This window comes from Cibotium barometz, chromosome 26 (assembly GCF_041138505.1).
Source record: "Cibotium barometz isolate CiBa-2024 chromosome 26, ASM4113850v1, whole genome shotgun sequence".
NCBI lineage: Eukaryota > Viridiplantae > Streptophyta > Polypodiopsida > Cyatheales > Cibotiaceae > Cibotium > Cibotium barometz.
The window spans coordinates 36,031,938-36,048,103 of NC_141071.1; the positions used below are offsets into that span (position 1 = coordinate 36,031,938).

The following is a 16,166-nucleotide window of genomic DNA, read 5'->3' on the forward strand; positions in this document are numbered from 1 at the left end:
GGCTAAGCCATGTCTAGAAGTCTCAGACATCATTGTCAAGATGGTTGACGGGACTGTCGCCAAACCTTTTGGGATGCTACAAGATTTAAAGATCAAAGTTCTTAAACATTGAGTTAAGCATACCTTCATTGTTATGGACTTTTCCAAACAACAAGAATCATGTGAAATGATCTGAGGACGCCCGTTCATGAGAGAAGAAAAGATGGTACATGACTGGTTTAAGAACCATGTCTACCTCCAATTCATTGATTCCATCATTAGGGTTGATCTTGTGATGACTGGCCGCGTACATCCTATGGGTAGTGGATGACTTTTTGAAAACCGTTCACACCATCACTTATTAAGGCCCATTGCAATAATTCTATACTTGCAGAGAAGAGACCGATGTAGGAAAGGACCCACCCTCCAAAGATGCTAAAAAACAAGCTATTGAGCCCGAAGATGATCTAAAATGGATACATATGATGGCTCGACCTCTATGCTAGCCTGACTAATTGTCCGAACATAGCACTTAGGTAGAGTCCCACCAAGGAAATCTCTAGCAAATGAGCCACAAACCCAACTATAGAGTCTATAATCTAGTTCACACTACCATGAATTGTCTGGTCGACTTGTATGCTATGTCCTATGCTAAGTGTGACTACGTCCGAATATATATATATATATATATATATATATATTTTTCCCGAGGGATTCCATAGAGAACTATTTCTAGCACTCGAGGAAAGAGCTTTTGCCTATGAACAATCTGTGTAAACCTTTCCTCCCGTCGTCTGGTCGGCTAATTGGTCTCTGTACAGTCAGTCCGCACAAGAAATGGAGGTCCAAGCTAAAGCTAGCATGTCCGGTTCTCGAGGGGGCCTCCAGGCAAAGGCCATTCTGTATAAAAGGTAACTCTGGTTTTCCGTCACTGTGTGTAATTGCCATTGCTATCACTTCGTGTCACCGGCTCAGCTTCAAACGAAAACGGGCATTTCTCTCATGCAAGTCTAGCGAGAGATCACGCCGGCGTGAAAGTTTGTTTCCCAGGCAAGCTCATTGTACGGGCACCTCCATTTCCGTACACCATACTTTCCGTACACTATGCTTTCCATACACTATGTGCACTAGGGAACAGCCACTGGGAGGCTGTCCTGTGCTGCAGCTCCCCACTCCGGGCTTTCCAAAACAGAGGGGCTAACAACTAATGGCTGTTTCAAAATGTCATGCTTTGGCGGAATGAGTTCGTCAGAGGTGAGCTGCAGAGTTGATGTTACCTGTTGGCTACAGTCTTGCCAGGAAAAGATTGAAGATTGGTGCATCCTGCTGCCACATCAGTTCAGTTCTGGTAGAACTGATTAGGGGCCTTCTGATATGTGGTCGTCAAGAGAGCTCTTTTAAATATTCATGTTCTGCATAGAGGCTGATTGAATGGCTGAGATGATTATCCGGATGACCCAAGCACATGACATTAATCTCACGGCTCACCTATGCATGATAGTTTTCTGTTTTATTTACAATATATGCCATCAGTTTAACAAGATGTATACCATGTGCTTAAGTTTCGAAATGAGATACGTGCTTTTTTTAATGCAGCCCACAAGGACAGCCACCATGCTTCAGAAGATAGTTTGAGACCTTGGACATCATCCATAGGGGAGACGATTAAGGACTCGGGTCAAAAGAGGCACCTACAGATTGTGCTATTCTCACCTCAGGTTTTTGCTGTGTCACTTTTCCACCCAGTAGTTTTTTATCCGAATATGGGTTTTGATGTTTTTCCGTGACAATGAAAGTAGTGGCTTCTCTTTTTTAAATGTCTGAAATTTCTAAAAGTTCTCTCTCTCTCTCTCTCTCTCTCTCTCCAGGACTAGTGGTTTAATGGGCTCCTAATCAAAAGATCCCAGTTCAACCCCTATTTTCCCTGCAAACTGGCATCGTGGACCGTGGTTCACTCTTCGGGCTCCCATCCCAGGTTTAAGCCCTATTTCGTGCACGTAGGTGCTGTCAGATGGGTCATATGTGGTCTGCTGGCTGTTACGGTTAAGGAGAATCAAAACAAGTGATTGACTTCATGATTTAGAAATCAAGTTGGCACACCAATCAAGGCAAAGAACTCATGAGTCATGATGCTTCTCATAGATTCAAGAGCCAAGGTACAAACAAATTTAAAGTCTTCAATGGAATTCTCAGATCTTATCCGCCTCCTCGATCACATTTTGACCTTTCTTGTACACTTTCCCTTTTACATGTGTGACCAAATAAAACAACCTTTGTACCAAGAACCATACAATGTGAACACATCAGACTACCAAAGGTTGATGCTCTCCCTCAATCATGAACTGTAACATGAGGCACAACAAAAGCTCTTTAACAATGATTAAGGCGTGGTATATTTGCTTATATTGCTGCGATTGAATGAGTAGAAATGAATGGGTTGAATCTGCTCTAGACTATGAATTGTCTTGAAATTAGGGTTTCTCATAGAGAATCACCATTGATGCTTGCATGAATGGATTGTAGGCAGCACTTGGACTTGCTGCTGCCGGTCTCGCCTGATTCTGGCTGTCTACTGGTGCTATAGTGTAGAATAGTTGTCACATGCTTCCCACACTTGGGATTCCACGTGGCCATATCTGCACAGCAAGTGCAAGTTTAATAGTGGTAACTGGCCCTTTTGAGCCCTTGCCCGAGACAAGTCAGCCAAGGATCCACTGTAGAGGGTCATGGTTGGGTGTGCATGTCTTGCACATGAAAGCAGTGCATGTCTTGCACGCCTGTGTAACCCTTTGGAATGATGTAGAGGTGTACCGGGCATTTGTTAGGCTTCTAGCTGGATGCACGAGCACCAATCTAGGTCGGGAGATAGGCTTTGTAGGCCAAGCCTAGGCCTTAAACCAGCCCTAAGGAACCCTTGTTGGCTAGTAGCAAGGGCTGCCCAAAACCTTACACGTATGAAAGCAATGGCTACCAAGCCAAGGCCTTAAACCAGCCCTAAGGAGCCATTTTCTACTAGTCATGAGTAGGGAAAACTGGCTGATAGTAGGAGACACAAGAGAGAAAACCGACTAGCATGTGAAGGGCCTATATAAGCCATGAGCAGATTTTTGCATCATTCATCTCGTATTCTTTGCAAGAGCAAAGGTCCAAGGGCTGAGACAACCAAGAAGGGGCTAAACTGTAAAGGCAAGGTGGAGAGTGTAGATCAAGGGGGGCATCTTCAGGTTGGCTATTTGAGCCGAGTGAAGGTATCCAAGTCAATTCAATCTTGGTTATTTTTAGCTAGCATTCTGTTAGTCTACCTATTCAATAAAGCAAATACACCATACGTGATGTGGGTCCCTCATAGCGTATTTGGGATCCAATCCTGTGTATTTGTCTCTCTCTCTCTCTCTCTCTCTCTCTCTCTCCGCACTTACTTTCACTACATTGTGCTATACATCGTCAAGAACAAAGGGGCTGAAAGTAATTATCAAAGTATGATTCTTTTATGTAAGCTTCTGCATGTTACAGTGGTAGTGGTATCAGAGCTTTGCCTTTTGGTGAAGAAGTTCAGCCAAGAAAAGAAGAAGAAGAAAAATCGCTTGCGTGGTTGGTTTTTAGATGCCGGAAGCACTCTCCATTCCGGTGTGACGCTTGTTCGTCGAAGGACGGTTGGCTTTCTTGCGAAAGAGGACCAAGGACGACACGTGGAACACAAGGGATCCTTGTAGCTCTCGATGCTAGGGTGGTACTGGCGACTTTTGTTTCATGTGTGGAAGCCTTGTAGTATTGTTTCACAATCCTAAGCTTGATTAAGAACATTGATGCTAATTAACACATGATTAAGACCATAGTTTTTCCATACGGCAAACACATACGGGTATGGAAGTACGAAAAAAGTATGGTTCACACCCCCAAGAAATTCCATACGTTGGATACCATACAGCACCCTAAATTTAAGAAAAAACATGCTACATATGACCCAAAAAACAAAAGAAACTTGAAACTGCAAAGATTTTGGGATTAGAAAAAACATAAATGATGTAGAGCTAGAACCCAAACTCCAGACTTTATATTATTGTAACTTGTTTATATCATACATGTATGATCAATGGTGTATCATGTAACATGTTACATAAGTAGGAACTAGGGAGTGTGGAGTGGGCAAATGCCAACACCTGTCACTTGTAGGCATAGTTTTTTCATATGGCAACCATACGACATACGTGTATGAGTCTGAAACTATGAAATAAGTATGGTTCAAACCTTGGAGAAATTCCATACGTGGGATTTCATACTTGATTCTTAAATTAAAGAGTAGACATGCCATTTTCAAAGAAGTGAACTGTGAGAGACTTAACGTATGTGAAAGCCATGATAGATAGTCTATCATGGTTTTCACAAATTGACCATGTTTCATCTGTCATGACTTTCACACATTGACAATTAATCTCTATGTCTAGAGAAGATGCAAAACATTTTCTTTTTTAGCTCGAGTATGAAAAGTTTTTCCATACGTGGGTATGGAAGTACGGAATATTTTCCATACGAGTATGAAAAAAACTATGATTAAGACAGAGGAGAGAGATTGGGTGTCAAGGTTTTCTTTTATTCATATGGTACAAGAAGTTTGCTTTAATGCTTGTACATGGGTTAGGCCTTTGGTTAGTCCCATAGGGGTGACCCTGGCCCTTTTAGATGACTTATATTGATGTTTGAGACTAATGAATGAATGAAAGACTAAATGCGTATGCTGATCTATGACTTCTTCTTATATATGATGAGTGGAATGTAGTTGGCCAGCCACTGTAGGTTGTCGGCCTATTGTGGACATGACCCATGAATAAATGTTGAATAATTAGCGCGCTTCATATGCTTGTTGGTCCTGCTAGTTGATGCCATGCTATAGATGTTGGAATATATCATCTCTAGAGGGTCTACATCACCTTTTTTCATGCTTGTATTGGTCATTTTATGAGACACTGCATTGGCATATTTAGCAGAATTATTTGGGATTTTCTACCATTTTTAAGGCATTTTATAGCATTTTATGCTACTGGACAGTTGCCGGCCTGCTACAGTTGGCCGTATAAGGGTTCTCACCCTTCCCCTCTTACGGTTATTGGGCGAGAGCCAGTAACCGTGCCATCACCTCTCATATATCCACTTTTCATCTCATTCTTGCATATCTGTTGGAGGTCATTGGTTGTAGCAAGAGTTTCTTATGCTTGTAAGTACCTACGGGCTTCCCTCGTGCTCATTTTCAGCAATAATCAACTGTTTCCAGCCTTCTATAGTTTGTGCCTTGGGCCTACAACCTATGATGCTCTTTCTTTCATGTTATTAGAGCCAAACACTGATCTACAGGTAAGAAATTGCTGCGTTTTTCTGATTGGAGTAGAGGCTTCATCATTGTGCTGCGTTTTTCGCATTTGTACTGCCGAACTGCTGTGTTTTTGCCGTTGGAGGCTGAAGCTCTCTTCTAGGCGCTGAGGACAGGGTTCCTTAGAGATTTGCTCTCTATTTCTCTTTTCCCACCGTCCCTCCCTTTCTTCTCTCTCCTTTTGCTGTGCACAGCTTGAGAGGAGGCTATTTGCTGTTTTTTTACAGCCCTCTTTCTTCAGAGAAGGTTTCTTGTTAGAGGACATGGCTTCAGGAGATTTCTCTAGTGCTGCTCCTTCTGCGTTGATACTCTAGCTCCTTCATTGCTTGGATCCCTTGCTCCTGCTCCCTAGGTGGTTCCTCTTCCCAATCTTTCTTTGAGTTTCTCTCATCCAGGTCTTACTCCCACCCCTACCCATATCCCATCCTACAATCCTCCCCAAGTCAGTGACTCCATGAAGCTTATAGCAACCAACTATCATACTTGGGCTTTCTACACTCAGTTATTGCTGGAAGGAGCCGGTGTGGATGGTTATCTCCACACCTTACTTGGTGGACCTTGCTTTGAGAAGCATATTGGATGCTCGGGCTTGTCTTATCATCTGCCATTGCATGACTCCACCTATATATGCACAATTTGTCTCTACCCGGAGTAATTCTCATCAAATGTTGACAGAGATCCAGAGGAGGTATGGGAGAGTTTCGACAGTGAAGATTGCCAAATTGGAGTCAGATCTGGAGAATCTTACAATCAATGAGTCAGATAGTTTGATTGAGAAGATTGGAGAGTTGACCCGTATCAAGCTGCAGCTTGAGGAGTACGGGAGCACCATCAACAATCCCATCCATAAACTTCTTGGTAAATTGCCTGCTTCCTTTGATTCTTTTAAGGATAATATTTATTTCCGTAATCTCTCCTTTTGAGAAAGTCGTGAGTTATCTCCACGACAAGTGCATGCTTCGCGGAAAAGGCAAGTCGGAGTCTGCTTTTGTTGCCTTTGACAAGGGCAAATAAAAGGCGGAAAAGGGATCTCCAACAACAATAACAACAACAACAAAAACAAAGGCAAAGGCAAGGGTAAATAAGATTCAAAGAAGTCCAAGGACAAAAACAATGAATGTGATTACTGTGGTAGGATAGGTCATACTAAGGCTCGCTGCTTTGCTCGTCGTGATGACTGTCCAGCAGCCAAAGCCAAGTATAAAGCCTAGGATGCTTCCAAAGCATCTGACAAGAACAACACCGAAGACAAGGGCAAGGACAAAGTTTCAAAGGAGGGATTTGCGAAAGTTGCATACGTGGCGGTCACAGATTCATCTACTTCTTCAGAGGATTCACTCCTCGTGATCACAGCGATGACTACTCCAGAAGAGGTCAGTGACACACCTGAAGCGGTGGAATGGGTTGGTGATAGTGGTGCTTCTGTCCACATGACCAATCAAGCCCATATCTTGGAGGACTACCAGACTCCCTCTTCTTCAGTTCGTATCGGTGACAACTGTTCGATTCCTGTCACTGGTGTTGGTAATGTTTCTTTGGGTTCCTCTACCACCTTAAATGATGTTTTACATGTTCCACGGATTTCCAAAAATCTGTTTTCTGTATACAAAGTTTCTCAGAAGGGACTTGGTGTGTACTTTGATGATGAGGTCATTGAAGTGATCGATAGGAAGACTCTCTCAGTTTTGTTGCCGATGGAGTCCATGGAGGTCTCTACAAGATCATTGATTTTTCTTCCCAGATCCCTCGCACTGACTCACATATTCATTAGCTTTTCTCTCCCTTGATGGCTTTGGTTTCTGAGGCAGATACTTCTCTGTGGCATTCTCACTTCTGTCATGTACCCATTGTTGCCTTACAGAAGTTCCATTCTCAGCAAGTTCTTAGCAAACTACCTCAACTCAGGTCTCTTTCACACATTTGCTCATCCTGCACGATGGGCACGCATCATCGAGATGCGCTTATAGAGGAGGCCACTCATCGAGCAACCCGAAGACTGGAGCTTATACATGCAGATCTTGCCGCACCCATGGAGGTTGAGTCTCTTGGAGGGTCTCGATATTTTCTTCTTCTTGTGGATGATTTCACTCGCGAAGTCTGGGTATGTTTTCTGGCTCGCAAGTCAGATGCTTTTGCCAATTTTAGGACTTGGATCGCGATGGTGGAAAATCAGTCTCGTCGTTGGCGGTACAGTTTCTTTTCTCCGGACTAATAATGGTGGCGAGTTTATACTGTTTGATAACTTCCATGCATTGAAGGGCAGTCACCAGCAGGCCACACTTCCTTACACTCCTCAGTAGAATGGAGTTGTGGAACGGAAGAACCGGACCATAAAAGAGATGGCTCGTTCTTTGTTGCATCATACAGGTCTCTCTACTACTTTCTGGGGTGAAGTTATGGCTATCTCAGTTTATATCATTAACTCCTCTTTCACAAAAGCGGTTGAGGGGATGACCCCGGAGGAGGCTTTTAAAGGACGCAAGTCTTTTGTTTCTCATCTACATGTTTTCGGTTGTGTTGCTTCTGTGCATGTCCCAGATCAGAAGAGGACCACACTCAACACCAAAGTCAAAGAGGATGATCTTCACAAACTACAGTCTGAGATCCAAAGGGTACCGCTTCTGGGATTCGGAGGTTGATGACATCATCATTTCCCCATGATGCTCAGTTTGATGAGAGCTTGTTTGGCATTGAATCCTCGCCACCTGATGCATCTACAGATTTTTGGAATGATCCATTCTTGGCGGATGTTAGTGATCTTATACCTCTTCCACATCTAGCTCCTCCTCCTCCTCCTCCTCCTCCTCCTGATGCAACTCCGGTGCCAGCTGCTCCTTTACAGCCACTAGCTCCTGTTGCACGAGCTTCTACAGCTCCCATTCCCTCTACGAGTCTTGCTTTGACTTCGGGATTACCCCCACCAATGCTTACCTCATCACCTCTCCTAGCAGCATCTAATGAGTCCTCTATTGCAACTGAATCTTCTTCTTCACGCTTTGAGAGGAAGGCTAGCCTACCTCGGTGGGTTCAGCAACTCTCTAGAGATTCAGGTCTCACTGATGCACAGCTCCATAACTAGATCTCTACCACCACGCCTAGACCTCGCCGTTCATCTTGGGCTTCCACATCTCATCACACAGTGAATTATGCTCTCATGAGCTCTCTCCAGGAGATCAATGAGCCTGAAAGTCCAGAGGACGCTCTTTTGCAGCCGCAGTGGCGGCAATCCATGGAAGCAAAGATGTCCTGTATTGAGAGGAATCACATTTGGTCTTTGGTACCATGGCCTTTACATCGTCGTGTGATTGGTGTGAAATGGATTTTCAAAGTCAAGTTTCATGCAGATGGTACTTTGGATAAGTACAAAGCCCGCCTTGTTGCTTGAGGATATGCTCAGAAGGCAAGTGAAGACTTTGATGAGACATTTGCTCCTGTAGCCAGGTATACCACCATCAGGATTGTTTTGGCTCTGGCTATACACTTCAGATGGCCCGTGTTCCAGATGGATGTCAATTCCACTTTTTTGAATGGAGATTTAGAGGAGGAAGTTTATGTTGAGCAGCCTCTTGGTTTTGTGATTCAAGGACAGGACACCCATGTGTATCTTCTGCAGAAGGCTCTTTATGGTCTCAAATAGGCACCCCATGCCTGGTATCAGAAGATGGATGCCTTCTTGTTATCTCTTGGCTTTGAGAGGGCATATGCTGACAACAATCTCTATGTGCTTCTTTCTGATGGGGATATTTGTGTCATTGTTTTGTATGTTGATGACCGCATTCTTTTTGGCTCAGATACCGAGTTGGTCACACAGGTTGAGTCCAAGCTTTCAGCGACATTTGAGATGATTGATCTTGGCCTTCTTTATTATTTTCTTGGGTAGGAGGTTTGGCAGAAAGATGACTGTATCTTTATTTCTTAGCAGAAGTATGTAAGAAGTTGCTCTCACTTTATGGGTTGTTAGATTGTACACCTCTCTCTTTTCCCATGGATCCCAATGCCAAGTTATCCAAGGAGGATGATACACCCTTGGTGGATTGCACAGAGTACCGGCAGACTGTTGGCTCATTGCTTTACCTTACCAACACTCGTCTAGATATCTCCTATGCTATGAGTGTTCTCAGCGAGTTCTCATCAGCTGCTCGAAGGTCTCATTGGTAGGCAGCCTTGAGAGTTCTTCATTATCTTCGAGGTACTTCAGATTATGGCATCACCTAAGTGGTGCTGATTTGTTTGGTTTCACAGATTCTGATTGGGCAGGCTGCATTGATACTCGGAGGTCTACATGTGGATATTGCTTCATGCTTGGCACATGATTGGTTTCTCGGAAGTCTCAAAAGCAGGACTGTTTCTGCTTCTTCCACTGAGGTTGAGTATAAATCCTACCTTCTCTCCTCCACTGAGGCACTTTGGATTCCTCAGATTCTGGAGCATTTGTGTTGTGCCGGCACTTCCCTAGTTACCATCTTCTCGAATTCTCAGAGTGCTATTGCTCTAGCTCAGAATCCTGTGATACGGGGATGATCCAAGCATATTGAGGTGCATTATGATTTTGTACGTGAGTGGATCGAGTTGGGACTTCTTCGGCCAGCCTGTTGTTGTACTAAGGACAATGTGGATGATCTCTTCACCAAACCACTTCCGAGAGCTACTTTGGAGGTGTTACTTCAGCGTGCTGCTATTGGACTACCCCTGTGGCTGAAGAGGAAGTGTTGGAATATATCATCTCCAGAGGGTCTACATCACCTTTTTTCATGCTTGTATTGGTCATTTTATGAGACCCTGCATTGGCATATTTAGCAGATATTATTTGGGATTTTTCTACCATTTTTAAGGCATTTTATAGCATTTTATGCTACTGGACAGCTGTCGGCCTACTACAACTGGCCAACCAACTCTGTGGAGGTATATATAAGGGTTCTCACCCTTCCCCTCACTTTTCATCTCATTCTTGCATATCTGCTAGAGGTCATTGGCTGTAGCAACAATCTCTTATGCTTGTAAGCACCTACAGGCTTCCCTCATGTTCATTTTCAGCAATAATCAACTGTTTGCAGCCTTCTATAGTGTCATGTGCATGAAAGATGCCATGGACATTCTCAGGTGCTGGTCCGGAAGAGGCAGCCAGATAAAGAGTATGAACCATATAAGACTAGGATGACGGAGCACAGAGCACTTTTGGTAGTATGGACTTGGAGATAGGTGGAAGGATGCCCTGTCAGTTGCGTTGGGTTCAAGGCAGGACAGTTGGCTGCAGTTTGTTGTCGGCTGTACTTTATCTGAGGCGGTGGCTGCACTTTAGGAGGCGGCTGTACTTGCTCTGGCTGTCGGCTGCATGCGCATGATGGCACAAGAAGCAGCCCAGTCGGGTTGGGCATTTAATGAATTGTTGACTGGCCGACCAGCAGTCGGCTAGTTTCCCAAGTCTTGTGGAAGGCCTATAAATAGGCACAAAGGTTCCTCATTCTAGGCATTCAATCCTCTAGGGATTGGGTCCTTAGGGTCCTAGAGTAGGACAAGAATTTTGGTGTTAATCACCCTTTTTATGAAGACAGCCTAGGGCTGTAGCAAAGTACCCTTTTTGTACTATAGTAATATATTGAATTTCCAGCACATCTCTCTCTCTCTACTCTCTCTCCATATCTGTGTTTTGCATCAGATGGTTTCCAGTAGTGTTTAGGGCTAAAAGAAGACTCCCAGAGCTTCCGCGTGTAACATTGGTACCAGAGCATCAGGCTCAGCAAAGCTAAACACTGATTCAGTCCCATATGATGGTGTATAGGTCCAAGGTACATGAAAGTACACGGATACGAAGCCCAAGGCAAGGAGCACAGAATCAGGGAGCTCCCAGGAGGTTTGTTGGTGGTGTTCCACAGAGCCAGAGGGGATGGCAGTCCTGTGAGCCAGATTGGTTCTCGGGCAATGGTCCCAAGGGAGGTTTATCCTCCAAGGGGTGATGTGAGAGTGCCAGACTCATTTCTTAGGAATGAAGACCAAGACCATGTTCAAAGTTAGGGCAGGAATGGATGGTGGACTAGATGGAACTGATGCATAGATCTTATTGTGAGACAGAGTGGTTTTGGAGACCGGGCTGGGCATTCAGAGGAAAGGTTTGCCAGGGAGGAGGTGCAAGGAGAGGCAAAGCACGGACCCATGGTAGGCACCCTAGGAACACATTCACACACCGGCCTTCCCGGGTGCCGGCGAGGTTCCGTGGGTCCCGAGTGCCCCGGGGGTTGCCCTCCCCGCCTTGACGGTGATCGGACCGAAAACGGTGACGGGACCGAAGACAGTGGAAAAACGGCCGACCGGCGGACCGGCGAGCCGTGCCGTGTCGACGGGCGGAAACGCGTCTGGGCCGGCGGATCGTGGATGGAAGGCAAGACCCGAGACGCCGAAAACGGTCCCGCGACGCCTTTGCCACACGTGGCCTTCCACAGTCCATGCTTCATGACACGGCTCCATCGGCCCGTCGAGCGCGTTTTCCTTGCGGGTCTCACCGATCACTTGCGTTCATGCCCGGCTCGGCTCCCTCGGCCTCGTCTCGGGTCTTGCCTTCCATCCACGATCCGTCGGCCCGGCCGCGTAGCGGCCCGTCGGCACGGCACGGCTCGCAGGTCCGCCGTTTTTCCACCATTTTCGGTCCCGTCACCGTTTTCGGTCCGATCACCGTCAAGGCGGGGAGGGCAACCCCCGGGGCACTCGGCACCCACGGAACCTCACCGGCACCCGGGAAGGCCTAACGTGCCTACCCGGTGCGCGTGTGTGTGTGCGCAAAACTACCTCTAGCACCTCTCCTCGAATTGCGCCTCCTCTCAAATTTTTTCCCGTCTTCCTTCTCCTCTCTCTTCCATTCATGGCAACTCTGCATGCTGATGCATGTAGTGCGCAATTGCTATTCGTGATCCATAAAAAATGGTTAGTTTTATTATAGTCCACACGTTGCCCCATGCAGCTGACTTTTTAAAGCTTCTAATTCCCATTTCTTCTAAGGTATAAGCCTTAATACTTAATTTTTTGATCCTAAGCTAAAAGCACTTGTTTCCACGGCCATTTTCTTCCACATTAAAACTAGTCCACAATAGTGTTTCACACGGGATAATCCTGGCCAGTCCCATGCACAACTCCATAACCATTTTGTATCAAGCCAACACACCATTTTGTATCAAGCCAACGCCAAAATGCAAAGTGCAGAACTTAGATTCTAGCAAACATAACTCACACACACCCAAGGCAATCCTTTTAAGCTAGGTTGAGCATTTTCCTATCCCTAACATATATATATATATATATATATATATATATATATATATATATATATATATATATATATATATATATATATATATATATATATATATATATACATATACATGATTTTTCTAAATTTTATTTTTGAGCTTGTCACTGGTATAAGCCATCCTCTGAGCTTGACCTTGGGCAACAACGAGAACTGCAGTCTCATTAATCACCTCGACAACTCGCTTGTTGAAGTAAACTCCACGATCGAGTTGGGTCAACTGGGATACAGAAAGTTAAGGGCCAAGTTAGGAACAAGATAGACATTGTCCAAAGTTGCCTGGTTGGGGTGAAACTGATCATGCAACTGAGTGAAGCACCGGAGTTGGCACTCACACTCATAAAGGTTAGGCATAGGTTTCAAACTACTGGTCTGTGTGACGAAAGTAAAGAAACTAGGTGGCAACTTGTTCAGTAATGTGATGACCTGGTCTTCTTGAGACTTGGCGGAGCCAGTGGTGGTGGCGTGCTTTGCATTAAGACACTGGTATTTAGCAACCTTGACTCTCAGGTGATCCCCCTCTTTAATAGAGAATTTTTGGGTTTGATGTTCGAGATCAATGCGACGCGTACGATCACATGCTGCATCTCTCTTTGCAAGGTGTGCCCATTTGTTAGAGACATAGGGAACTGCTAGAGTTGTGAATGAAACTTCGGTAGAAGGCCTTGCATGAGCTCCACTATGGTAGTGGCATTCCTAGCTTCCCAATAGTGGATGACTTCAGGAGGTGCTAGGGAGGGGTGGGGTTTTGGTTCAAGTTCCTTCTTTAGGTTCCAAGAACCTTGGGCAGTGAAAACCTGTTCCATAAGGTTAGCCCAGGTGGTGTAATTAGACCCATTGAAACGAGTCTTTTCTGTGAAAGCGTTTGTGGACATAGAGACATGAAGGGAAGGAGATAGTGGGGTCCAGGATGGCCGGTATCCATATCCAGATTGTAGAGGGTTAGGTGAAACTCTAGAATAGCCATTAATACCTGGCATAGGTGTAGGACCTGGCGAGAGTACTCCATAAGATGGGATATAAGGCTGGGCACTCGACGTATGTGGAATACCTGGTTGAGGCACAAATCCTTGAGTAGGTACATAAGCTGGTACTAGTGTAGTGCCTGTGATGGTTTGGTAAACTATTTGATACCCCGGAATGTTGGGTGGCGACACAGTGCTGGTGGGCATAGTGCTGAGAGATCGTTGTGTTGGATAAAACCCATATGTAGGTCCCTATGGTGGTGCGGCCGGTAACGGTTACATGCCAACGCTAGTGGGAAAAAACATGGGTTGGGTGGGAGGGTTTTGTGCTTGTGGTTGTGCAATATTCCAAAACACACTAGGAGTAGGAATAGAGGGTGAACCAGAAAAGAAAACAATGTTACCTTCTTCTACACCAATAGTTTGGGAGCGAATGTTGCTCCTTGATCCTCTCTATTCGGGTTCACATTGCTCGAGGGATTGAGGGTAGTTGTTGGTACCATATGTTGAACCTGTGCTGCAGAATTGGACACCCAGGTAGAATTAGGAACATAAGCAATCAAAGGTACATGCAAACTTGACGTGGTCTTTGACTGAGTTGATGACAATGGATCTCCGGACGACCATGGTGGTACTTGTCCTCCTTGAGAGAGAGAACCAAACCGAAGTCTAGGCTGTTGGCTAGACTACGCTGCAGGGCTCTCCAGATGAGGCTGGATACCGGGGTCTAGTACTGGCACACTGGATGTAGGCATGTACCCCCCTTTGGAAGCGAAGTCTGATAAGCTCGGAGAGGAAGGTCGAGATGCCAAAGGTGTAGAGGGTGAGTAGGTGTAGATAGGCTGGTTGTCTCCCAAGGTAAGACCTCGAACAAGGCTCTCCAATGAGCAAGAAGTCCCATCCTCCGTGTGGTCCAGATCTGAGTCAGGAGAATCAACTTCAGGTTACAAGGGCTGGTCCTCCGGAATCATGGGTAGATGATCCATGCTGTTTGCTCTCGAGGTCTTCAATCCCTTTGCTCACGATAGCTCTGATACCATGTGAGGGAAAAGGATCAGATGTGCGAGGGATCATAGCAAATCAACATAGCATGAAATGGATGAATGAGTGTATATATAATGATGAAGTAATCCAGCACAAGAGGCCCTTTGATGTGAGGTGACTCTGAGTAGAAGACTGGCGAGGAAGCAAAGACGAAGTTGAAGCAAGAGGTTCGGTTGGTGACAAAGGCTCCCATCGAGAACGACAGTGGCACTCCAAGTGTGTAGAGATTGAAGGCTGCAAATGCAGGACTGCACAAGAGGCAGGGTGGTTGCACACGACAGGGCGGCAGCCTGGATACAGTGGGAGCAGAACACTGATGATAAGGCTGTAGCAACAGAGGAAGAGTCCTGCGACTGAATGATGAAGCAGGGGCAGGAACGTCGCACTGGATTGGTGGTTGCTCAATGATGATCTGTGTTGAAGCACGATGATGTGGGCAGAGCCGGGCTGCTGTAGTGGTGTGCTGCGTAGGGCTGCTGTAGTGGTGATGATCAATATGATGATTGCGTTGATGAATATTGAGTTGGCCGGGCTGCTGCAGTGTTGGAGCCGACGGCAGCTTTGTGTGCGCAAGGTTGACGCAGATGAGATGATGATGTTGGTTTGATACAGCCGGGCCGCAGCTTGTGTGCATGCACAGATTATAGTGTGGCTCGTTGGAGTCTTGGTTGATGTCCACGATGATTGATGCGGAATGGTTATGATGGCGACGTGTGGATTGTGTAGCCAAGCTGAGTTGATGATCAGATTGCGTAAGTTAACGTGTTGATGGAAATGTTTATATAAAGCATGGATTGGTGTGGTCGGCCAGCCTCAACCGACCAGCACCCCTTTGGGCTGGTTTGTCACACACACGCATCATCATGCAGTTAAATGTTGCCGGTTTGTCAGGCGGAAGGGCATGAGCACAAACTCATAGTGGGCCTGTTCAGTGTGGAAGGCTTGTCTTTGGGATGTCCTCTTCGACAATCCGTTTGTGATTGTATCCACTTTTTAGGTCAAGCTTCGAAAACACCTTGGCTTCATTCAACCTCTCTAGGATAAAATCAATTCGAGGCATCTAGAACTTGCTCTTAATTGTCAGCTTGTTTAGATTTAGCACGCAATAGGTTGACCGTTGTGACATGCAACAAAGCTGTCTTTAAACGTGTGAGTTTACGCAATCCACTTTACTTAAGAGAGAAGAGTTGAGAGAGAAGATAAGAGTCGACACTAGATTGGGTCCCAATTATCAATTGAAGGACCCCCTCTGTAAGCAAAAGTATTTGCTCGTATTACTTTGGAGAACTTGTACAATGATGTGAATGGTGACTATGGACTGCCAAATGCAAGGACGCAAAAGACTGGAAATTTGATTGAACCATATGTTGACCCAATAGCACTATAGGCCACGTATGCAAGTCCAAATCTGTTGAGGATATGCATATATGCTGGCTGAATTCTATGCTCTAGAAAGCCCGAAGGCTTTAAGGCACACATGCATCACTAAGATGCTTGATGAACTCTTTAGGAGATG

The 16,166-nt window shown here is 45.4% G+C and overlaps 1 protein-coding gene across 2 annotated transcripts in view; it reads left to right on the forward strand.

Moving 5' to 3' along the window:
• Window positions 1-689: 689 nt before the first annotated feature.
• Window positions 690-16,166, forward strand: part of AGL26 (tRNA (cytidine(34)-2'-O)-methyltransferase) — a 44,760-nt gene continuing 29,283 nt past the window's right edge. For both annotated transcript variants that reach the window (XM_086820530.1, XM_086820531.1), the window contains exons 1-2: window positions 690-890; window positions 1,576-1,697. In XM_086820530.1, the coding sequence (XP_086676656.1) occupies window positions 740-890; window positions 1,576-1,697 (273 nt within the window). In that variant the 5' untranslated portion in view covers window positions 690-739. The remainder of the gene's footprint in view (window positions 891-1,575; window positions 1,698-16,166) is intronic.